The 26,098-nt window shown below is 41.7% G+C and overlaps 1 protein-coding gene across 4 annotated transcripts in view; it reads right to left on the bottom strand.

Moving 5' to 3' along the window:
• MYO1D (myosin ID) overlaps window positions 1-26,098 on the bottom strand; it is a 195,922-nt gene that overhangs the window by 110,609 nt on the left and 59,215 nt on the right. For all 4 annotated transcript variants that reach the window (XM_072885932.1, XM_072885935.1, XM_072885933.1 and 1 more), the window contains exons 2-12: window positions 15,575-15,783; window positions 14,627-14,720; window positions 13,698-13,863; window positions 12,074-12,127; window positions 11,059-11,154; window positions 9,856-9,972; window positions 8,405-8,608; window positions 7,056-7,201; window positions 6,859-6,973; window positions 5,970-6,140; window positions 1,085-1,155 (exon numbers count right to left, since the gene is read on the bottom strand). In XM_072885932.1, the coding sequence (XP_072742033.1) occupies window positions 1,085-1,155; window positions 5,970-6,140; window positions 6,859-6,973; window positions 7,056-7,201; window positions 8,405-8,608; window positions 9,856-9,972; window positions 11,059-11,154; window positions 12,074-12,127; window positions 13,698-13,863; window positions 14,627-14,720; window positions 15,575-15,783 (1,443 nt within the window). The remainder of the gene's footprint in view (window positions 1-1,084; window positions 1,156-5,969; window positions 6,141-6,858; window positions 6,974-7,055; window positions 7,202-8,404; window positions 8,609-9,855; window positions 9,973-11,058; window positions 11,155-12,073; window positions 12,128-13,697; window positions 13,864-14,626; window positions 14,721-15,574; window positions 15,784-26,098) is intronic.

Consider the following 26,098-nt stretch of genomic DNA (forward strand, 5'->3'; position numbering starts at 1 on the left):
GTTGCTTCCTGAGCTTCAGATCCCACCCCGGGAAGCCTGCACCTGAACTGCAGGCACTGGGATCCAGAGCCCCACAACATCCAAATCCCTGCATGGAGCCATCCTCAAATCTTACTACTCCATGTAAGATTGGAGCCTGAACTACATTATCTCTGAATATTTCCACATTTCAGTTTTCTTTTACAAAATTTTTCAGCTACTGGCAGTGCAGAAGGTTTAACCACTAATAAGGCACCTTGTATTTTCTCCTCCTTGGCAAAATGCTTTGAAATCAGGGATGTCTATCAGCGATCGCTCAGCAAAAACTCCAGAACAAAATCTGGCTGCACTGAATGGGCTACAGTATGATCACACTGGTTACCCTTATAAATTAAGGGTAAATTTAATCTCAAGGTAAAAGAAATCCTAAGTTATTTCCTCATTAACTCCCTTTAGATTCTGCTGGCACGGGGAGTTACACAAATCCTAAACCATTAAATCACTCCAGTGATATTCCAGACAAGAGCTTTCCCAGTGAACGGTTTCTAACATATGGGCATCTTTCACTTCTACTTAATCTTCCTTCATATTACTGTCACATACTGTAGTCATTTTTGTAGGCTTCAGGTACAGAAAGCTTTTCAACCTGAATGGGGAAGGCTCCTTGCACTGATACTTATTTCAGTTTAACACTGCCCTGTATTTTGAGTCTGCTCAAACTGATTTGAGAATTTAAAGCCAGAGAGTTATATAATCGCACAACACAGATGTCTAAACCAGATTTTATTAGCTCAGTATAGCTTTCTTGCCTAAACAGTGCTGGGGTTTTTTTCCTCTCCTTTCTTTTCCCCTGAAGCACTGCTCTGCCCTCACCCCACCCCCCCATATTCTCCTTTTGTTTCAATTCCAAGTACAAAATCATATGCTGTACAGCAAGTAACCAGCATAAGATTTAACTGATAAGCAACTGCTGCACTCTGTAATTCTGTATGACAGCTATTCTGGTTCATACCAGAAGCAGCATTAAATCAGAATATTGTACCACTTCAAAGCTGTCTAAAAGACAAAAATAGAAGGTGCAACTTTATGTCTGAAGGAAACTTACATCACGTCTCCGGCGTAGTGCTTGATTCGAAAATCTCTGTCAAACTCCAGCGTTTTGTCAGTTGCACAAAGCTAAAATAAATTCACATACATTAAAACATCACTCGTGGACTTCCAAGTTTCATGGAAGAGCAATAAGCATTGGTAATAGAAACGGAAACTATAGTTATTCCACTTTATATATGCATGTGCAGATGTGAAATCCAGTTATAACACTGCTTTCTAATATTTTTTCATGGATGCGTTATAAGAACATATATTTGCACAAAATCAAGTTGCAAGAGCCTATAGTTTTATCAACAAATTGGTACTATCTCAAAAACACCATTAAGCAAAAAAACCATTTGTGCATGTAGAGAAACACTGCACCTAAGAGTTAATTTATGACTTTTTATTTAAGTCTTCCTTTATTTTTTTTCCATTGCAATATCCCTCCTCAGCAAAGAAATGAAGCAATCAAAATATGACAGTTGCAATAGCAATGCTTTTTCTGTCCCAGATCACTCTAGGTCATCTAAGACCCCTCAAACAGTGACCACCCCTGCAGACCCACCCAGGGTGGTCACAGCTCCAACCCTCTGCTCTCGGCGCAGACTTCCCATTACATTCCTTCACTGCAGCAAGATGTCAAGCGCCCACATGGCAGCCATTCAGTAGCACTGGCCATAACACACTCATCCCTTCAGGAATAACAGAAGCCAAAAAAAAAATCCATCAGGCTCAGCTTAATTAAAAAAGGAGAACAAGATAAAAATGAGGATTTTTGTTAAAGCCAAAAGGGGCAGGGAGATGAATTAAGTCTGTGCAGGAAGCATGGGCACCATTTAAAAACACCGAGGGCTATGAGCAAATATCTACTATCCAGCAAAAGTCTTGGGAAAATAAAAGAGGAAATTAGCATGGTTAAACTGCAGGGCAGGAGAGATTATTAGAAGCAGGAAACTTTACCTGTGTCCAAGAGTAGAAAATAGATTGGCTCAAACTGACAGAACGGATGTAAAAAAATAAAATAAAATATATTTAAAAAAGAAAAATTACAAGGAGGAAACCAAAAAGTCTGAGTAACAAGGTACACAGAAGGTTACAAAGGTGTAAGAAGTCCAGCACAGCAGGAGCAGGAAGCACGCCAGGGTCTGCAGAGCTGATAGATGACCAAGGTGTAGAAGGAACACACAGAAAATGAAGAAATGAGGCCATACCAGGAAAACAGTAATTTTTCTTTTTGCAGCTGTGTTCACCAGCAAGGAGCTATGGAGGATGTAATGCCTTTTTTCAACCTCCCAAAACATACATCTCAAACCAACATGTCAATAGGAGAGGTATAAGACAAGCAAAACCATAATGAAATGAAGCAACTGTTGCTACCGGATGGGACACAGTTGCCTGCACAAGCTTCCCGCCTAAAACTCATCCAGTACTGGAGAGACTGGAAAGTGGCTTAACATGATGGTAGGTTGGGGTTTTTTTTAAGGAGTGATTCTCTCTGAACTTTGTGTTTACTGGGCAAATCAGTCGAAATTATTAAATAAAAAGAACAGCAAGTGTTTTCATACAGTTGATAGTCTGCTTGGATTTCTCTGAGCCTTTTCACAAGGTTCCTCACAAACAACTCAAAGAATTTAAGCTGCCATGAAAGATAACAGAAGGGGTCATTGCATTGATAACCGCTGGAAAGATGGGAAACAGGAGTCTTGCAGGGGCTTGTGCTGAGGTCTACACTGTTAGCATCATCTTAAATGAGCCATGATCTCAGGATAATAGGAAGGTGATCAGGCTTGTTGGTGGTACGTAATTATTCAAGGAAGTAAAGACAATGTCTGGCTGTGAAGAACTGCAGGAAGACATGAGAGGCTAAAGGAATGGGAAAGAGCAAATGAAATTCAACATAATACAGTGATACACACAGAGAAAAGCCAAAGTTCATAGCAAATGGTGGGCCCCAAAATGTCCATTCCCAACCCAACAAGTATCTTAACTACCCTCCACCTCAAAAAGGACACAGGAGAACTGAAGAGGCTTGATGAAGGGCAAAACCAACCAACAGTACTGACTGACTGCTACAGGAGGAAGGACCAAATGAACTAAGCCTCTTCAGGTTAAGAAAGAAATGCCAGGAGACGATGGCAAACGACATCGAGATGATGTATTGGAAGACACAGTGAACCGTGTTTTGCTGTTCAAGAACTAGGAGGCAACAGATGTAAGCTAAAAGGGAAAAGGCAGAAGGGAGGAAAACGTGAAGGAAGGAGCTCTTCACGTGAGTATCTAAGCTGTGGAATTCTCTGTCAATTTAAAAAAGAAAAAAGAAAAAACCTATTAAGGACACCAGCCCTGATTCAGGAGGTTCTTGGACTGCAGATCACTGGAGACTGGGAGCATATCAAATAATCATTACGCATTTGTCCCGTATTCTTCTGTCACTTAGACCTTCACTACGCCTTGGAAGACACTACATCAAGTGGAGTAGAATGGACCTTCTCATACTCTTCCCTTCACAATCACTTTGTTGAGATTGACACTAATGAGAACTTTCCAGTATTTGAAGATTTAGGAATTCATAGAGTATCACTGCACTTGATCCTTCGAAAGTATAAGATCAATTGAAAAAAAATCAGAACTTAAAAGAGGTTGAGAAAATGAACCTGTGATGTTGAGAAGTACTATCAGAATAGTTAGCATGTCTACAGATCTAGATTAGCATTAGACAATTCAGAGAAGGATGACCCATGCTCTAGGAATATAAAATTTTGCCACACATACTCATAGGGGAAGTGTTTGCCAGTATTTTTCCTGGTTTGTTTGGCTTTCACCAGGACCACCAAGCAGGCCGCAGCAGATCAGACATGCAGTACACAAACTAGGACACTACTATTTAGGGCACAGCAGCCCCTTAGAGCTTATCCACATGGAGCCAGTGAGCAACCTGCTCTACAGGGGAGCAGTGAAGCATTAACTCAGGCTGAAAGATGGGAGCTGTTCCCATAACATAGCACACATACGTTCACTCTTTACGAACAGCTTCAATCTATGCTGAACTTTATAGTATCTGGACAGAACTACCACAGTCTACCGCAAATTATGAAATGAAATCAAGTCCTTTGTTTGAATTCAAGCTAGAAGCGGCTGGCTTAGAAAGCTCAGGTTTCCTACAGCAGTTCTAGATGGGACTGAGGAAGACATCTTAGATACTGGTAAAGGACATCTGCAAAGATGCGAGAGGGGGGAAAAAAAATAACTATGATGCTGAGAGTTTTACGGGTCAATTTTTTCAAGGCTATATTGATTTAAACTAGAAATTAGCAAGCCAGGAAGATACATCATACCCTCCATAAACATTATTTATAGCAGTATTCCTTGTTTCCCTCCCAGTCTGTGCAAACAGTTTTCTGGCAATGCCACCCCCTACTGAGGAATGCTGCAACTGGCAATATTTTCTTTTAATGTTTCCTATGCTGTGAAGGGACTCCTGAAAGTAAGGACTCAAACAGTCCTTTTTTTTTTTTTTTTTTAATTTCATTTTATAGCCTCCCATATACTTTATGAAATTCAGTCCTCTTCCCCACTGTATCAAAGTACTACCTGCTCTCTCTCTGATGGAACCACTACACCTTAGCAGACATGGGACCAAGGACAGAACAGAAAATGAACTTTCTCTAGCAGCTTATGTCTATTGACTAGACAGCTCCAGAAACTGGACCACTTCCCACACTACCCCACTGCAGAGGATTTAAAGACTCCATCCCCCCAGGCTTCACTATTCACAATCATTAGTACTACTAAAGGAAGCAATTTGCATTAAAATGTAGAAACCCAGACTAGGCTTCATGAAAATATTTGTTTTCGGGTAAGTTTACTCAGAACACGCTATACATCTGCTGCTTAAGCATGTAAAATCGAGGTTACCGGGAAGCACGATTCCCGTTCCCCTCCCTCAGCTAGGCTGCATGTGGCAGATGAGATGACAGGTGTGCTGCAGCTAAAGGGCACTTAAGGAAAGCCACATCTGGGAGGAAAAAGCGGTTATTTTATCTTCATCCTCGCCTCTACCCAGACAAGCCACATCCAGATCTATTGTTTATATTCAGCCTCCCCGGAGGCAGCCTTTAGCACATATCTTATACAACCATGCTAATTCTGTATTTCTGACCTACATAAAATATTGTACTGGGGTGGGAGGGAGAAGGGGGAAGCCAGCATTCTGAACGATGTATTTCAAACAACGATCCTCAGTAGCGAGACATCAATAAATTAAAAGCCCTTATTTGATTACTCAGTGTGAAAGATTCTCAAATTAATCAGGCTGGTGACCATGTTTTCAATATGCTGCCAAGTGAGGAATAAATAAAGCCTTTTAATTCGTACATTGTACCAAAAACAAAGCAAGTCGAGGGGCCTGGATGATCATCGGTACAATCTGAGATGAACATGTTTTGTAGCCAATGACGATGAAAAAAAAAAAATCACAGCACTGTAATAAAGCAGAAGTGTGAATAATTTCACTGTCACTATGTATTAGAGCAGCCTGGGAAGAACGTCACGTGGGTTGAAACTGCGCATCAATTGGTTACAGATGACATCATGATATGTCAAGGCATGAGCTCGCTTCTTTTATGCCCGGAATAAAGCTGATCTCACATTGGACATACTTCAGCTCCCTCTGCCGGATACGGGGCCGCCCGAGGCGCGACCCAAACCCAGAGCAGACGGCCTGTTCTGTAGTTAGGAGCTGCTGCTGCTCTCAGGCGTCTTATTTCATACCCGATGGTAATGATTCCAACCCCAGCCACCCTTCAAGGCTTTTTCCTTTGTCCATTATGACTAAAAAGCCGGAAAAGGCATCACACAGGAAAGGAAGCAAGTTTTGAAGGTACAGAGGAGTACGTTACCTTTCTGCTGGAGAAATGAGCATGCTTCCCTAGCTTGTTATTAAGAGCCTCGAGGAACATCTCATCTGTAACTTTTCCAACATTCATGCAGGCATCGTCCAGAATGGCAATGATCCCTTTGTGCTGCTGCTCTACCAGGTCGACGATGACCTGATTGTTAAAGTAATCAATCTGTAAAAGACAAAAAACAGGTATATTTGTGACTTTGGCTAGCGAAAGAGAGGAGTACCAGTGGTGGCCACTGACAAACAGTACCATGTGTCTGACAGAGAGAACGGGGCCCACCGTTCACAGAAGCAGCAATCAGATTTCAATATGTCGATCACCAACTCCAAATTAAGCAGGCTGCTCTTCTGCCACTAAACAGCAGAGAAGGTGATCTTCCAAACACCTCGCATAAATCTCGAGAACTCTGCTAAAAATCGGCTGCTACAGAATGCACTTTAAAATGTCTTTTAAAATCCAACTGCACACAGTCACCACAGTGAAAACTGCGCATCTTGTCCTCAGCATTATGAAAGGAATTTGAACAGGAGAATTCAAGATTTTTATACTCGAATGTCTACAACTAGACAAAATACATAAGCTCGTGGAACAGAAACACAGAGTGATGTGTGTGGCATCACAGAGATGCCACAATATGTTTTAACTCAGACCTGGAGTCACTTATTTTCCCAAACCATGACAAATATAGAAATGTTGTGAGATAAATGGTTAGCTTCTTCCACAGCTTGATTTCCAGACAGCAAGTCTGACAGTACAGCTGGCGTGGACACAGATGTCCTATCGACTTCGACAGGAGCATACATGTGGAGCAACTTTAGATCTGGGACTTATTTTGGTACACTGACCTCAAACCGACCTCTCCCTCCCCTGCCAAATCACTCACATGCTTCCAGGGAATTCCCTCTCGCTGGTACTCTTCCTGCTCCTGCTTTAGAACCAGCTGAATAAAGAGCTGCTGTAGCTTTTCATTGCAGTAATTAATGCAAAATTGCTCAAAACTGCAAAAACATAAGGAAAAAAGGTGATGAGTTTTCTGGGAAAGGAGAAGGCACAACACTGTGCTTTAACAACGTGGCTCACCTGTTGTTGTCAAATATTTCAAAGCCATAGATATCCAGGACACCAATGACAGTGTTTTTCCCATGTATTGTAGTGTCATAGTTCTTCACTTCAATCACATCATTGATGTGTGTTACAATCCAACAAAAGAGGCGCTCGTATATAGCCTGCCAGGAAACAAATACGGAGGAATTTTGCCTGCATCTGTCTCAGTTCTTTCTGGCAAATGCAACACATGGTGCTACAAAGCTTAATTCAAGATGCTGCCCTAACTAAACAAAAGCTACAGATAACATTCTGCTAAAAGTGAACAGCTACTGACAAGAAGAAAATATGCTATGAAAATACTTTTTTTCTTTCTTCCAAAACTTATTTACATGAAGTCTAAATCCTAGTGAGGTCACTAGGTACAGTGGTTCTCCGAATCTGATTCCAGTCTGCTTTTCAGCTGCCTAATAAGTTCCATACCTGAGAATAATTTAACAATTAGCAAGTTGTTGAGAGCAAGTGAAGAGCAAGTGAGAGTTCAGTTACAGAAACCTAACAACGGAACACAATGGCAGTAAAATATTCCTGTCCACCTTTCAAAAAGAAAATGTTCTATAGGCATAGGTACCTTTGCAGTCTGCATGTTCAAAATGTACTGCGAAGCTGTGAAAACATCTAATCTTAGGAAAAAAAGTCAAATTAATAATCAAGGACCTTCGTAACTTCATTTGTTCTTCCCCTGTCATTTGATTTCTTAGCAAAGGATGGACAGTTGTCATTCCTTCAGCCATCAGTATCCACCTTTCCAAAAAAAGATAGCACTTCAGGTTTCCAACCCAAGTTCTAGATGTTACCGTTCCACTCTCTACTCTTGAATTTAACTGCTAAATGAAGTCGAGAATCGTATTTCACAAAATATTCAGCAAATATTCAGCAAATATTCATTTCACAAAATGTACGATGTATTCCTTTTGCAGATGTCAGCAAGCCAGGCTCGCAGCTCCCTCCCCTCTTTCATGTGCCGCAAGCACTGCTGGCTGCGGTGCATGCTGTGTCACAGCCAGGGAAGGTAGGGATGGTGCTGCTCTGCAATCCCCCTATAGAACACAGGAGCGCACACACGCAGAAATAAATCTGCATGAAGTACAGACTTCCTGTGTCTCAGCAAGCACTATATTTATTGATCCACCCAGGAATCCTACTGGGACTTGAGCATTGAAAAATGAGCAATTATGAAGGCAATTCAATATTGAATGCCTTCCTCAGGCATCACCATTCTTTGCTGCATCAAGTACAACTGAACCAAAAGGCAAAAGCAAAAGAAATGCGTCTGAGTTAGTCACATACAAAATCAGATGCAGAGAAAGGAAATTTAAACTCACTTTTGCAAAGGCATCTCTGCCATAGGTGGCTTCTTGTTCAGTATGTTGTTTGTCAATGACATCCCGACCTGTAGCTACAGTTCGAAACAGAAGAGCCTTCTCCACCATGTCAGATTTTGTTGACAGCAAGTCTGCGATGATCGACACAACCTTGCCATTTTCTATTACAGGTGTATCGCCATCCACAGAAAACTTCAAGTTCCCCTGAAATAAGCAGCAAGAAACAAGATTTCTCAATCTGTCTTTTATTAGTATGAATCAGTACACCCCAAGTTCATCCATATTCCACCTGCTATTCGAGTCAGTAAAGCTCCTAACATGTTAGAAGGGTGGGCCTTGCATATCCACATACCCACAAGGCTCTAACATCAGTGGAAGGAGCAAAGCCTGACTCAAAGAAAAGCATTCCTGCTCAGTGTTAGGCTCCGCTTTTGGAAAAAAATTGTCACACGCTTCCAGAGGTTTAATCAACCATTGTCTCAAGATTCAGAGTCTAGCGGTGGGTAATGACATTAAGTATACAAACACTGGATGTAGCATTTCATCTTCACTGCAGCTTGCCACAAAAACGCTAGGCTGCAGTTCTTACTGTAATGCCATTGCCCACAAAGGTAACGTGAATATTCTGGGGAAGCTGACAAGTCAGCGCTGCTAACAGGACTGGACTGACAGGGCGCTACCGCAACAGCTGTGTTACTGAACGCCCGCAGTGCCAGGATTAAGAAGCAACACCACTGCGTTATTTGCAGGAGTGGTCTCACACCCTATCTGCATGGCCTGACTCTGCCTCCATTGCCTTCCCCAGCACTAGGGCACAACTGCTCCAAGGAGGACCAAAAATTGGAAAAAAGCTACCGTTTTCTTTGCCACCTTCCTCCTGCCCACCTGCAGTGGCTCTCTCCTCAAGGAAACGTAAGATCTGAGGTACAAGGACACAGCGCAGGGGAGGAGACTCTGTGGGTCCCAGGAGAATATGGGCGAAGGAAGGACTTCCTTAGCATCAGAATACATGGAATTAAGAGGTCTCCTGTATCTGGCCGTGCTCAAGCATCCACGATGAAGTACCATGCCTCCAGCAAAATCACAGTGGTGATGGCGAGTGTGAGGGTGAAAGGGCACAGAAAGATGGCAAGGCGAGAGCTCCCTACCCTCTCACTGCCAAACCCAAACAATTCCTGTTCAGACCATTTAACAGCTCCCAGTAGTTTGTGATATGTCTGTTTTGGGATCTGGAATATGCAGGAATAAATGTGATCTTCCATCATTACTGCAGTGTCCTATTTCACCAAGGAATTTCACTCACCACTGGAAGTCGTAAACTGTATACGCTTTTCCAGCCCACAGATCTTCCAACTGCTTCTGCAGCAAGAAAATTAGAGCTGCTGGAAGTACAAGTGTACTTGACCCCTCCTGAAGAACAGCCTACTCATACCTGCGGGCAGAGAGCTTACCAAGTGAAGAATGGCTGCCACAATTTTGTAGACAGTCTGAATCTCCTCTTGCTTGAAGCCTATCACTTTCATGGCATCAGCTACTGCTTTGAACTCTGCACCATCATTGATGGAACACTGAGGGGAAAGAGATGTTTGGAACGTGAGGGGTTTAATGGAAGCCAACTGTGAGAAGCAAAGACTTTGCAAGCCCTGGGAAACAGACAGGTACTTCACTATTTTTCAGATGCAAGACACTACCATGAGATTTTTTCAGCTGATCCTAATGCCATACCATACACTTGTATGCTGAACCCCGCATTGTACCCACACGTATACTAGCAGCAATGAGATACAGGAAGTTCAGTACTTTCCCAGTGGAATTTATTGTGAAAGAGCAGAAGCGATTCATAAAAAAAATCAGAACAGTTACAAGTAGTGCAGCCACAGACCCTCTGAGAAGACGCTGCACAGCACCAGCAGTACATTTCTGGTCACCATCTTTCTCACGATGAGCCTCTGCCCCGCTCCCCTCCCAATGATCTGTGTTTGTTTCCACTGCAGATTTCTAGAGAAACTGATCAAGGCATTTGAGAAGGTCTGTGGGTTCATTTGCCAAAGAGCATCTCAAGAAAGCAATTAGGAAATCAGGGAGCCTTTTGTCTGGACCCTGCTTCAGAGGGACAACACTAGGGACAACTCCAGACCTATTTAAAGTGTTCAGGATCTTGTTGTCTTGAAAACTTTATGGGTTTGTTCCCTTCTTTCCTGCTCAGAGGCCCCCTTGAGGACAAGTCAGATATGAAGAATGAATGCTTCAGTAACTTAAAGGCTCCTACTGTAAAAAAAATGAGTCCTTATGGCTTTTTGGTCTAAAAAACAGCTCAAGTTACCCATTATGAAGCATGAAAAGTGTGTCACTGGTAATGGGTCAAATATCTATGATTTATTTATTTATTAGCATTTATTAACAAAGGTGATGTCTCTCCTACTACATTTGATTGTTTTTTATAAGCAGACGCAAATGTAGCAGGCACAAGTACACATATGCTGGTCTTCTAGGGCCAGAAACTCCATTAGAAATAGCACATTGGTGTCACCTTTCCGTATTCATCCCATAAATACTGGTCTCAGCTTCTGCTAGCTCAGCAGTACTTTAAGTATTTCAAGAAGCATTTACAATTTTAAGACAAGTTACCTCTGACTCACTAACACCACCCTCACCTTTATCTGTGCTCCAGGACAGATATAGTTGTATGCAGATGCATCCTTCTGAAGATGTAGAGAACGTAACATCTGGTCAGAACCCCCCTGGAGGAGCTGTACAAAGAGTATTTTAAGAAACGGTGAATGAAAAAAATAAAATCCTTCCTTTTTCTGTTTCTTATCCATCTGCTTGACAAGCAAAATCATGAAAACATTAAATTACTGCTACAGAAGAATCAGCTACAGTATCTGGAGTCACAAGCACAACACGTGCAAAATACATGGTCTGCATCATTGTAGGGCTCTAACTACCAGCAAGAGGTTGCCTAAATGAGTGTCCTTTTGAGTGACACAACTGTTTAGAAAACAAGCCTGAACCTCTTCACAGACCAGACATGTTTATATCTGTGACGTGCCACAGATGTGTCTTGGCAAGCACATTCACCTTCTCTGCATGTTCGAAACGACACGTTCATGAGAAAGGTGCTAACATGCCATCATGGAGTACTGAACAAGCGGGAAAAAAATAAATAAATCTATGTTTCCCTCACCGCAAAACTGAGAATAAAGGTTATACTAATAAGCTGACCATTTCCCCCAAAGGATGTACAAGGGAACCACCGTACAACATGGAAGACATTAAAAAGAACGCAAAGGAAAAAAGAAAGTCAACTTGGTGTCATAAAATTACTTCCATATGGACTAAAGGCCTCAAAAGAAAATAGAGGGATTAGACTTATTACAAATAAAACAGTGAGTCAAAGTCCAATATTCTACCATATTTGTTTAGTTAGCCTCCTTTTAAGTTTACAAATGTGTTAATACGGGACTGGAGGATAGAAAAAAATAAATCTTCCCATGCTCCTTCCCCAGATCAGGCCTCTTCAAAGAACTAAAGAACCTAAGATCACCCAAGACGCAACAACAAGGGAACCCTTTGCAAAACACACGAGAGGGTGAAAGCTTTAAATATTTTGCCTATCATGTTGGGAAACTTGAGAAGAGTCATTTGTTTCAGGAAACGAATACAAACCTGGTAAAAAGAATGAAAGCTTCGTTCTCCCGGCTGTTGCACAATCACGCGAGACTGTGGGGAAACAAAATACAAAGATAGGTATTTCTGGATGTGGACAGCCTGCTCCCCCAGCACCTCCCCTTAGACACTGATGCGTTGGTTCACCACTGCTAGGACACCTCCAAACTAATCTTATCTTACAATAAGTCTGTTACAAACATTATTAGCTAGGCATGACCATGGAGTCTGAAGTCTATAATCAAAAAGACCAGCTTGCGTAACAGCTGCAATGTCCTACTTCCAACCAGGAAACCCATGTAGCAACTACAGAATTGCTTTCATGGAAGAGTCAAATAAAATGTTGTTTTAGTTTAAGAGTTATTTAATTGCTGGAAATGAAAAACAGGACTTTGTGACTATAAACAAATGTTCCCTGGGCCATAGTTGAGGCCTTATGGTAACGACTTCTACAACCCCAGGACAGGCTGACCAGCCACTGTACAAGTGAATGCTCTGCTCTAACACAAGGGCATTGTTTTAGGGAGCAAGCAACAGCTTCATCTTCAGAGCACTCGTTCCAAATCAGTGTAAAACAGCACCAAAAAAAAAAAAAAGTAAAATGCAGCAGAAATTCAGTTAAGCAAAGTATCCTTGTTTTATGCCACAAGTTTGACCTATGGAGAGTGACGAGGCACGTGTTCCTGCTGCAGTGCAAATTCACTGTCTGTTCACTGCTTGTGTTCAGACCAGAAACTCAACTGCTTTCAAAATGGAAACAAATTTAACTTGGTAGAAGTCAAGAACATGAAATAAATGATCAGGATTTAAGTCACTGCAGCTGCAGCCCCACCGCTTTTTTGCATGAAAGTATCACACATGTTAAATGTTTGGTTTTGTTGTTTTGTTTTTTAAAATAAAGTGTTTATTCTGAAAATAGACTTCAGGGAAATAATGGGAAAAGTAAAAAACACAAACAAAAAAGCATGTTAGCAGATGCGGTCAAACATAAATTAACGCCAGACATGTGTGTCGCACATAACGAGAACTGTTAATAGATCAAGCCCACTTTCTCTACACAGTTTTACATATTCCAACGTTTTCAGACACCACTTAATGACATGAAAAAAAAAATCATGCTCAGGATCACTTGGAATATATAAAAACAAAGTTACTAAAAGATCACACAAGGCTGTGGCATTATTCCAGAGTAACGCTTCTCAAGCATACCATTGCTACTTACAGACCTAGATATCTTCTCCTTTTATTCACCAGTGAGATCTCAATGCGGGAACTTATAAAGAAGGAGTTTTACAGAGTTAAATTAATCTCAGCTTTTATTCTGGATACAAAGTTCATACACCAATATGCTCATAAGCTTTTGAGTAACACTAGTCCCTCACATGGTGAGCTCTGAAAGCAGTGGTGTTAAAGTACCAGGGCAGTGCCAGTGCTTCAGCAGCATTTCAGTTACTTACAGTAAGTCTTGGAGAAAAATAAAGCTCTAGATTTGAATGAGATTCCATGCCCTCATATGTAACATAATGACATACCACATTTGAAAGGAAAATTTTCTATTGGCAAAGCACATATTACAGAAGTAACTACACAAAAGCCTCTAACTCTAAAAGTGAGGGTAGCTTACCTTTTCTAGTAAGTAATTATTGATATGCCCACCTATTGGGTCTCCTTTAAAATCAAAGTTGATATCCATATATTTTCCAAACCTGCTGGAATTGTCATTACGGTTTGTTTTGGCATTGCCAAAGGCCTCTAACACACAGTTGGATTTCAGCAGTATGTTCTTCACTCTGTAGTACAGATAAATGGGAAAGAGCACAGGGTAAGTCCAGACTTGTATACTCATACCATGGAAATTTTTTTGCAGGCATTTCTCGAGAAGAATTTAGTAACAGCAGAGATGCTCTTTGATGACATATTTGGGCAAATGTGTATGGCATTAGCAATCCCACGGGAAATCAGCTGGGAGCTTTCGGTAATCTTCCTTACAGCCGAGCAAATGGGAACCAAAGACCAGATCCCCCCACTGAAAATAGCATCAAAAATTCAGTTCCTTTACATATATAAGTTTCTAAATCAATTTCTTGAACTCTTTTGCAAATAATTTTCAAAATTTTTGTCGCGGTAGGTACTAAATCTGTTTCAGCAGAAAGCCACATTCTTTGCTCAAAAACTTTTACTCGAAGGCTGACAGGCACATTTTGCAATTCAGGAGTATGCGAGCCTGAAAGGTCATGGAATATGCTCCTTGCACTCAACATGCTATTCTAATGTACACATATTTCAGGCAATTTGCCACAGGAAACATGATTTCTAGATACTGTTTCTATTTTGAAAGTTTGAAGGCTTGAGTTTTTCCTAAGTTTTTTCTGTGAATTTAGCAATCAATATTGCAAGATTCCCAGAGTAAAAGAAGTATCAGAAGTTAGGTAAATGCTGTAAAATCAGCATGCAATTAGCACAAGAGACCATCTAATAACATGGTGCTACACAGTCCACAGAGAGAGATCCAGAAACAAAACAATTTCACTTACGTTTCTGCAAAGCCCTTACCTTTCCACCTCTGCTCTCTGACTGGGGTTGGTAATGGCTGCTATGTACTGCATAATATATTTACTGGCCTCAGTTTTCCCAGCCCCACTTTCACCTGAGGGCATAAATAAAAGGTGACAGAACAGATCAAAAAAAGCAAAGCAAATCACTGAACAGCATATCTTCATTCTACCCTGACAGTGTTTGGTATTTTTATTATTGTTTTTTTTAAGCAGCCTTATTTGTGTGCACTTTTAACATTTTCTAAATATAGCCATAACCTTGCCTGGTTGTTGCAGCTATGCTGACTTAGAAGCAGTTATGATGTAAGATTTCACAGGTCGGTAAAAGGCCCGGCACACAGAGGATCAAAAGGAATATTGTTAGAGGAGAAAGACTGGCATGCAGAGCCTTGGCTAGCAGCAGTGCCGGGAGCTGCAATACAAGAGGCTACTGTTCAGCGCACCATCTCGGGTCTCTCGCTTTTCAGAGCTGCTAAAGCACGGGAACATCAAGGAAACCAAGTGCCAGGATCCAGATAGCGACCGTTCATGGTACAAGCCCTGCTCCCACTGTTAGAGCCACGACAAGCAATCAGTCCGGCCGTGGAAACAGAGAACAAAACATTGGCCAGTCATCCAAGGGACAAAATTCAGCAGTTCTCTAAAGAGAGACGGGAACCCTGTGCTCACTGATCTCTGTTCACACAGGCAGAGCAAGCAGAGGACTCATGTTCAAGTTATCGCTTTGCACGCACAGATTAAGCTAATGACTGACACCAGCTCTTGAATTAGGTAAGAAATAATTGCTAAGGTCTCCACACACAGATTCAAATGCAAATAAGCCATTTTAAGATTAATGAAGTCTTCTTTTATAAAACGCTGTCATTAGCCAAATCATCATTCTTCTTCTACCTAGAATTTCACAAAGATCAAGTGTTCATCATAATGAAAAGCTCTTTCAGCTTACCTGATATTACAATACAGGTGTCTTTTGATCGCCTCTTCATCGCTTTGTAAGCAGCATCAGCAATTGCAAAGAGGTGAGGAGGCCTCTCGTACAGTTCCCTTCCTTTGTACTGCTCAATCATGTCACGCCCATAGATGTTCAAATTTTTGTAAGGATTCATGGAAACGACCACCTCCCCAATAAATGTATAAATCCGTCCTTTCTCAAACCTACCCAGGATGAGACAAAAGGGAGAAAGGGAATTAGTCAAACGTAGAGAGTCAGAATATGTCTTCCAAGCAAGTTGCCTGTTTCATCTGGTGAACACCTCAATCCATCATTGTACTGAAACATTATAATAAAACATCGACTACAGACATCTTCTGACCAGTGTGGCCCGGATGGCTTGTTAGCATATTACGTAGAGACCTGATGTGACAAGGATTACGAAGTAGGGCTAGCTTTGAGTCTTACCACCTACAGAGGAAATTTTCTACTGCTATTTCACTTAGGATGCATGACCGATCAGATTACTGAGGTACAAACACCGACTGTATTACCGAGTATAGCAAACTTTTGCTTTGCCAATGTAATCAAGCTGGCTTTCTGCATATTCAGGTATTTCTGTTGCCATTAACATGCTGCCAGAAACAAATGTTTCTAAGAAATTCTTTAGCAAGATTTAAGTTAATGTAATTTACTGTTCCTACAACTGACAATAAGTAAACATGAGTTTGTGATGAGCTTATATAATCTGCTTCATAAAGGGGATTTAAAGGCAAATGCTTTTTCGCATTCTACAGTTGTCCATAGCCCAGCTCAGGCCAGAGAAGCAGAAGTTTTGAAGCCACTCTCTTAGAGGTCTAATCACATTTGCAAGAAAGTAAACAAAGATACAAGCCAAGAAGCAAATTACAGCCTTTCAGCTCTAGCAATTAGCTTCCACTCCATCCTTTTCACTAGAAGGCACTTTGGTATCATCGCTGCTGCTAAACCAGAAGTGTTTTTAAGAACGTGTGAAAACAACCCTCAGCTACACCTTTTCTAAACCCTACCTGGTCCTTAGTATTCTTTCTGCAAACAAGACAGAAAATAACTTGACGTTTGTTTGGGGGAAAAAGAAAGTGTTTAAGCTAAAAGATGTTTCCAAAGAAATTCACATTTTATCAAAAGTTATCTAGCAGAAGAGCACAGAAGGAATTTCAGATTCACAGCTGAAGAATTCACACAGCATTTGCTTCTCAGGAGCAGAAAGGATGACAGCAGATTTAGAGATCAACACGCAAACCATGGCATTTCTACCAGTCAATACCTGTCCGCACCCTGTATTTAAATCTTACGACATTAGATGGCACCGTAACACCTCTACAGAGCGCAAGGGCCCTCCTCATCCCTGACGGACTCCAGCACAAATTCCAGCATTGCTTTATTGAATTTAGTACCACCCCCACGTGGCGACAGGCTTGACATTTTCTGCTGCTCATTTGAGAATTTGCTGCAGCATCTTGGCAGCGTTAGTTTTTAGCAGGTGTGATAAAACTCAAGAAATACAATCTAGCAACCAGCATTCCACTTTCTAAAAGCCATTTTGCCTCCAATTCCAGCTTCCTCCAGAAATACTTCACTGAAAAGACGCAAGAATTGCAAAACGTCTTTTTGTTCCTGCATTCAGTTTTAACTGCAGGTAGTCCTGATACACATTTCCCAAAACAACAGCGAGCTGAAAATGCAAAGATATTTCATATTTTAGAGATATGCTGTGTGAAAGCTACCAAAAATGCTTTAGAAAATATAAGGCCATTATATTTAGCAATACCAACTACAACTCAGCAGCTAACTGTTGCAACAAAAATGATGGATAACACATAGGCAACAACACTAAGCAACGGGCACACAAGCCTGGCATGAAATATAGAATCACAGCCTAATTCTTAAAAAAACAGTTTATTCACTAGGAAACCAGAAGACGGACTTAGGTACACAGGAAGGCTCACGCACTCAGTCCTTGTCATTTGCCATCCCTAATTTTAATTCTTTGGAGCACAAAGCAGCTGGGGATTGTGGTATTCGGAAGATACTAAACACGCAAGGCACTGGTGGGTGCAAAGAGATCATACACCACCAGGTCTTCTGCCCTCTCGGGAGCACGAGGGACTCCACATATCCATGGGAGAGCTTAAGAAAAACCAAACACACACAACACTTTCTATTAAGGAGATCAAATCACACTGGGACATGCATATGTAACAGAAACCATCACAAGGACATCAGAATCAGCAGAATCCTTCCCATCTTTTTGGAGCTGGGCCATCTGAAAAGGCAAGTTGCCCAAGGGAGGACGTACAGACCGCTCTCCAAAAGTCACTGCACAGCAGGCACGTAACCACCACTGAAGGCACTATTAATGATAAAAATAAAGATACAGCAGTTTCTGGATGAGGTTTTAAGCCCCACTGTACTGCCAGACGCACGGCCGGAGAGTTCATGGTCAGCACAGAGAGGTTAAGGGGGTTTGTTTTAGCTGCCAAGAAGAAAAAAAAAAAAAAAAAAGGAAAAAAGGACATCCCTACCAAGTGTGGTGCCCACTCACCATCACACTACCCAATACTCTGACCTCTTCCTTAAGTAATGAATTATGTAAACTTTCAGTCGCAGAGCACAGTTTAAGTTTCCTCCCCTGACAGCTCGGTGCTTGCGAGGCAGTCGGGGACAGAACCTGCGGATCTGCCGCTGCCAGCCTGCCCCGCTGCCAGCCTGCCCCGCTGCCAGCCTGCCCCGCTGCCAGCCTGCCCCGCCGCCGGCCGCCCGCAGCCCAGCGCCCCGGGGAGCCCGCTCGAGCAGGGCACAGCTGGGCTGCGGAGGCGTACAGCCGAGACACCGGCACATACAGCACTCTAACACACAGCCTGCCCGCTTCCCCGACAGCTCCGGGCTTAGACACAGATCTCACATTCGGCCTCCAAGTCCAGTTTTAAAAGGTTTTACTGGACTCTGATGAGTTGTGTCTTCGATCTCCATGGCAAAAGGCAGATGGAGACGAGGGAGAAGGATCCATCTCCAGGCTTGAGAAATGGGCATCCCTCAAGCTTGGCTTTAAGGATACGGAGTTTATGAACAACTGACATCCCCATTTACCTCTCTGTTTTTTTTTTTTACTTCTTAGCACCGGAGTTGGAATTCTAGAGCTGTGCTTAGATGTTCCTAAGAGGAGCTGTCGCTCCTTGCCCCTCCTTGCTGATAAAGCCTCTTTTCATCAGACAGCGCAGCTCAGCACAGCGGCAGGCCAAGAACAGCAGTGGCTGTTTTCCTAGCTGCATTGCTTCGGTGTGAGATTCTTGGTTTTCCTTACCCAAGAAGAACTCATGAAAACTTAAGAAAACAACCAATGACGGCAGTCCAAACTGGGAGGTACAAGCTGTGTTAAATTCACTGTTCTACTGCAAGGCAGGTCACAAAACCAGACGACGAAGCTACCCGGCGCTTTTTGGAAGGGCTCATCGACTGGGGCATGCACTCCATCAAGGGAAAGCTCAGCAACAGAGAGGATGGTGTAATTGTTTCAGTACCGAGCGTATAACACATAGGAGTGGATTTTTGTTATTAAAAGCAATCTACAGCACGCTTGTACCTAATCCTGGTGGTCGACACCCCCACGGTCAAACCTCGATTTGCATGTATCATGGAAATCACATAATCTTGTGCTGCAACTTTGAGGAGAAAAGATTTCCCCGTAACTACGCTATTTGAATAATTTCTGTATCCCTGTCTTCTGAATTTTCCACTTACTACTTTGGCATCTGAAATCTAGCTCAGCAGCCAAAAAGAAAGTCACAGTATTTAATCCTTGTGTGTTATTTTGATGAAGAACATCAGCTCTTTCATGAGAAGTTTTTATACTAGTTTTTATTACCTTGTTAAAGCACGGATTGATAGTGAGAAAATATAAACCAGTAGGTCACAGAATATAAATCACTTAAGGGGACAGAAATGAGTGTGTAGAAAAGGCGGCTGCCAAGACTTTGTTTTGTAGTTTTTATTTTTAGGGAGTTGAAAAGAAATACATCCTTAAGTCCAGGCATCCTATGTTCACATCCAGTTGCCATTGGAAAATACACTGCAGAAAACTGAAGCAGAAATCTTCGCCACCAGAGAGCACTCACATTTAGGATTTCTCCCACCTGACAAACACTCCAGTCAAAAATAAAACTGTTCTTACCGAGGAAATGATGCAACTTCAAATGCACTCAGGACAAATAAAGAAAAGAGTTAGTTGGCAAGACTTGGAACCCATACTCCAAAACAACATCTGCAGAACGCAGACCGTTAAACAAAGGCACCCTACCACGCCATCTCCACTCCAAATGCTGCAATTCAAATTATAAAGGGAATTTCTAATTAAGCATTTACATGGTAACTCCTCTGTACCAAAAGATAAACAGAAACTTGTCGGGATCACAGACAGCAGGCAGCACTCTGCAGGCTTATTGCTATTTCTAGAATTCAGCATACTTTCTGAGATAACCTATGCCAGCTACCAGGGGACCAGCTTGCAGCGAGATCACAGGCTGGGCTTCGCTGGGGTGTGAAACGGCTCCTCAGAAACACATTTTGCCAGTCTTTCCCGCCATCTGTCTCATCTCTGAGGAGCAGAGCAACTGCTGGAAAAATCATGTCAAGTCACCAGTCTCGTTTTCTGCTACTTTAAGAGAGCTGAAGTGTGGCTATTGATATTATGGATTATTTTTCTCCCGGGGAAAGACCTTCTCTCATCTGGAACTACTCCTTCTCACCTTGATCACAGATTGACATCATATTCTGCTTTACATTCACGCAGACACACTAAAGCTTTCCCACGTGAGCCAGCGCCCAGTAAAGCTCCTTGGTCTCACCCCTTCTTCCTGCTCCCTGATGCTACACAGATGCTCCAGAAACAGAACGTCTTCAGAACAAGAAGTCACAACGCAGCCATCAACTGAAGATGGACTTTCAGTTTAACTGTACAGCAGTGTCTTAAAGTAAAGGAAATGTTAACAAAAAAAAGCAAAAGCAAATAATTCAGGACAGATACAGGAGTGCTACAGATGCATCAGCCTGCACTAGATAGTCAACAGCTAACTAGTACCACTGAAGGTTAAAAGAATAAAAGCTGACGGTTCCAAACTATTATCTACTTCCAACTTACTCATTAACTCCAAAGCACAAATCAAACTGAACTATTTAGTATGAGCATACTGCTTTTTCTTCCTTCCTCTTGTGCACGGGAAGAAGAACAATCTAGCAGCTGCACACCTTTCTGGCATGCAGAAGAGGGACAATTCCTTTTCCTGTTGCAAACACCCCATGTCATTTGGGTTATTCCCCCAAAGCGGGTCACGGTTCTTAGTTATTTCTTCCCACCAAATATATACATTAAAAAATCCATTAGTGCAGGCTTTGACTCCATTCTCATTGTGCAAGCACACATGAAAACGTTAATTAAACTCATGTTCATGAAGAGGTGTACACGGATAGTCAAGGATGGGCCGTTAGGATGTGTTCACTGAGGAAGGGAATTTAAGTAGACTTCTGGCAGTGAAATCGTATTTACCTGTTTTTAAATGCAAGAATGTATAGCCAGCTGCACTGACACAAAGGAACAACTATTCTTCTCATGCTTTGGGAAGTAAGATGACTTTGCTTAAGCACACTTCACCCTGCGTGTGTCAGACAATTGTGCCTTTTATATGTGATACCAGGTCTACTGAGTATTCAGTGCTACTCAGAGACTTTATTTTAGGTAAATCTCAAAATAAACTCAGCTGTCAAGCAAGAAAGAATGACTTTCAAGTCTTTCAGTAAATCGCTCATAAACTGTATTATAGCAAATCATCCTCATCACAAGACAACTCAGATAAACAGGATTTGCGTTGGCAGAAGTATAGCTAAAATATTCTTGCTGCACTTGGAAAAACAGACCAAAAAACTGTCCAGTCAGTATTACCTCCCTGCGCTAGGAAAACAATCCACGTCTGTCATGATTCAGAATATGCATGTCTACAACATTTTGATCCATCCCGAGAGCCAGAAAAACTGGAATTTAAGTTCATTTAATGTGCAGGTGAAATTTTTGCTTGGAGTTGTCCTGCGTGGATTCAGTTTTCAGATGTTGCCAATTTAACAAAATAGGAAATGCCATTCAGCGCGCGTTCTGCACCACTCCTTTCCTGTACAGAGGGAGCAGAAAGGGCAGGGTGAGGAATACTTCATTCATCTACAATTTTCACAGTCAGCTTTGGAAATAAGGTTCAAAGAGTCCTTTGTAATGATGGAATTTTTTTCAAAATAAAATAGTAAACTATGAGTGACTGGTGCCACATCTTCCCCAACAAACCAACATTTAAGCAAACTGACTGTAATTTGACAAGGCTGATTCAGCTCCAACACAGCTGACCCTTGAGTCGTCTATACAGCTTTGCAAACCCACTAGGTAAGGTCAGGGGAAAGGAAAATGGAAGATGGATGCGAATCTAGCTCTAATGAACGCTGAATAAAGGCTAAAACTGTGAAATGTAGCCGGCTAGCTAGAAACTGGAATAATAGCAAAATCCCTCTGCTTAAACATGAAGTTAAAGCACTAACCTTGCACTGAAAAAATGTCAAACCACTAAACATAGGAGTCACTGAACTTTCATTTCTATTTGCGTCAGACAGACTGAGCTGTCTCTCCTGCAGCAGGGAAGCACTGCATACACTTTTTACGTATCTAGAAGCATAGCAGAAGGCCCAAGCAGACTTGAAGTAGATCATGAGACAAAAGGAAGTTATCTGAAAAGCTTCCAGGGACAACATAATGCTTTATGGTTTTATTCCAATCCACACATGAGAAAGTTGCTATCGAGCACAGGTAGAGGAAAGAAGCTTGCTCCTCATTTCTCTGTGTAGTCAGTAAAACACTCTCCCACTTTCCATGTGAAAAGTCTGGCTGGAACACTAAAACCCTAATGCAGTAATCATATTACTCTGCTTTGAGCAGGAGGTTGCCCTGAATGACCTCCTGAGGCTGAATGATCCTACCTCTAACCTGGAAAGAGTAGAACAGGCTTGGGATACCAATAAACAAGAGACTGCCATCTACCCATAACCTCTAACTTTTTAATCTGTCAAATAAAAGCACATAAGCTATAAAAGGATAGTAAAAAGAAAAAGAAACTTCAAAAGTCCGGTAGGTTCTTCTATCCGCTTCCATCACATGGAAAGTCAACTGGAGCACGTGTGCAGAAGAGCCTGGAGCTTGTCCTGTAAGAGGACCAACTTAAATGCGGAAGACTCATAAAACTACTGAGGAGTAGGAAAGGTGGAGGCGATCACTCTATAAATACATCACTAGATGAATATCATCTTGCCAGGTAGCCAGAAGAACTAATTAAGCAAAAAACTACAAAGGCCCATTAAAAAAAAAAAAAAAAAAAAAAAAGATAAAACCAAAAGGAATGGACTTACCCTGGCCAATGTAGGCTCGAAACTGAAAGCTCGCCATCAAGGGAGCAAAGTCATGGAAGAGCATTTCACTAGAGGCAGAAAGGACTAGTGAGCCTTGCTGAATATTGCAGAACTACTTTTATATATGTGTTTAGAAGATTTGTCTTCCTGCACTGACCAGTAACTGACTTCATGATCCATTACGTTCCTTCCACTCTGATGTTACAGCATTCAGGTACTTCCAAAAAGACACTTTACCTTCATTCACCTCCTCCCCTTTCCAAACCCCGTGTCTGTATTAACTGTAACCTGCCACACCATGATTAGCCCAGCCTTCAATTTTGGGAATTCAGCTTTGTTCATCAGATTATACACCACTGTGTTAAAGGGTATGCTACCTTCAAATATATCAGTGGACAAAACTGCAGCACAAAAGGCAAAAACTAGACCAACGACTGGTGGTTGGACAGATTTGCATCATGTGGAAGATACCGTCTGATTTCATCTCTCCGCTTCAGTGGTGCATGTGTTCTGCAATGGTCGGTTTGTCTGCACAGTGTCCAGGCGAGGACTGGCTTACACTTCCGAATAGCAACCTTTCTTTCAAGGGATGCTGAAGGAACCATAAAATCCTGCAACCCAACAGAAAGATCAAGAAATATGCAGAAAAACAAAGACCATGACTGATACCCTGTTACTTCATCCTAACTTCTCCAGTAACTTCAGGAAACAAAACCCATTCACGTCACTGCCGATGACCCTGATACAGCAGCATCCTTGTATAAACAAACATAAACTGAAGCCACATCAGCAACTGTACTGATGATGACTTCAACCTTATTTTCTAAGCCATCTCTTTCTTATACTATACTTTCTTATACAATTTTCTGTATACACTGCACAATTAACAGAACTTTGTAGCGATGTCTAACTACACCTCTATTCCACAAGCCTAGGTGCCAAGGTACAATCATAGTATTTCACAGGTTTTCTTTCTAGATGCTTGGAGACTCCTTTTGCAGTCGGCTGGCCATGAGTTGCTGATGTTTAGATGCTTCATTGTTCTGCTGTAAAGGAATATTCTGCATTGGTTAAGCTCATGCCCAGTGCTGGTCTGTGAATGCTGCTGGAGTCCCCTGAATACAGCATTGTTTTGATACAGGGCTCAAAAAACCCAAGAATCATCTTGCAGTATTAAGATACAGTACATCATTCGCAAGCATTCCAAAAGGCTTGCTTAGTCCTTTGGTAACGTTAGATCTAAAATAAAATTAGATGCATTATTTATACTAACACAGGCCACGCAAATCATGCAAAAATAATAATGCAAAATATTCAAATAATGCACAAATATAACTTATGTTTCTGCACAATTAGGGTTTATTTTAGAGTTGTTACAGTGATCTACACCATCTCACCTAAACACAAATATTGAGTATGTAGTCCTTAAACAGGACTGGTTTGTTTTCTGGCCATGAAACCAGGCAGACTTCCTTAGACATTTATGTGTTTCACAGCATATTGTGACTTAACACAGCTCTTGTGGTTTTGGCTCACAAACTGTCCTAGCAGCACATTAGATTACCAACTAAGGGCTTCGGCAGACAAACTGCTGCGTCTCAAAGCAGCAGATGAAGATATTCCACCTACAGCTGCCCATCCAGCTCCTCTGCCAACGATTCCCTTCTGCCACGTCTGCTGACGGGACCATGATGGACAGCCATGATTTCAGCCACCCCACGTTCGGATTATCACTGACACCATTTCCTGCAGGACAGAAACCAACAACTTCAGCCAGCTAACGTGAAGGAAGAGCCATAAGCAATGGAGGGGAAAACTAAGTCTGCAAGTCACAAAGCAAATACATGTCACCACAATATGTCCATTAACTATTCAGGTGGAAAGAAAGGATTTTTCCTTGTGCTTCCTTGAAAGCATGTCTAGTCAGGAAAAGCTTCCCACTGCTTGGCCATAGATTTGGCTCAGGTTTGTTGCTGGATTTTTTTTCTTGTATTTTCTGTTTTGTATTGGAAAAACTTCATGTCACCCGACAGCAATCTGAACCAGCATTGCAGTGAAATCCCCTCTCCATCTTCCAGTCTCTCCCCCATTAGCAAGAATTGAGCAGCAGGTGCCCTGGAAGACAAACCCTCAAGCCCTATAGAAATGAGATTAAGTATGCCTATCACTGCTGAAAAGGCCTAGTAAATGCACAAGGTTTGTTCTTCCAATTAAAGAGCAACTAATATTTTACAGAAAATTTGGGTTAGAATAAAGGGGTTTTTTTACTACAACCAAGCATAGTGCCTTCAGCTGAAGCCATGAGTGTGACTGACCTGGCAGATTCAACATCAGGATGTTTCTCCCTCTCACTAAAAGGACAACTTCAAAAAGGGAAGAAGAGAAGGAAGGATACAGGGAACTCTTCAAACCTCATTGTGGATATGGAAGTGCAGGGTAGGATAGGCAAGATAAGCAAATTAATTTGCACAACAGTCTTAAGTACTTCACTTTACATCCTTTGAATGGAAGAACATCTGAGCAGTAGGAAAGCTGTTATTTATGCATCCATCACTCATTGCAAAAGGAGTGAATTTCTAAATGACAACCGTACTGAGTTGTTAAACAATGATAACGCAAGGGGAATATTAGCAGTATGGAAAAGGACTTAAATGGTTTGATTATTAAAAACAGATTACTTGATTTACATGCTGCTTTTTTTATAGTTTTAAATTATCACCGGAAAGATTGTGTTCATTTACTTCCTTCAGGTTTTACATATTTTTTCTGTCAAGACAGCTCCCACTCAGAAGCTGAAGGACTATTCAAATGATACTGTCAGACAGCACAAATACCACTCAGAATTAATATGCAGATAACCCGTAAAATATCTACAACTCATCTTCCACAAGCCAAGAGTACTTTGGCCATGCTGTTGCATTTTTAATTCTAGGCCAGTGGAATTCAGAGCTAGTGAAATTATTTAAAACAGGATCTTTTAAGATGACGTATCAGCCCAAGAATTCAGGCGGGCTCCTACTTCTGTAAAGTATAATTTGTTAGGTAATGAGCATTAGTTAGTGACAA

The sequence above is a fragment of the Ciconia boyciana genome, chromosome 22 (assembly GCF_034638445.1).
Source record: "Ciconia boyciana chromosome 22, ASM3463844v1, whole genome shotgun sequence".
Lineage (NCBI taxonomy): Eukaryota > Metazoa > Chordata > Aves > Ciconiiformes > Ciconiidae > Ciconia > Ciconia boyciana.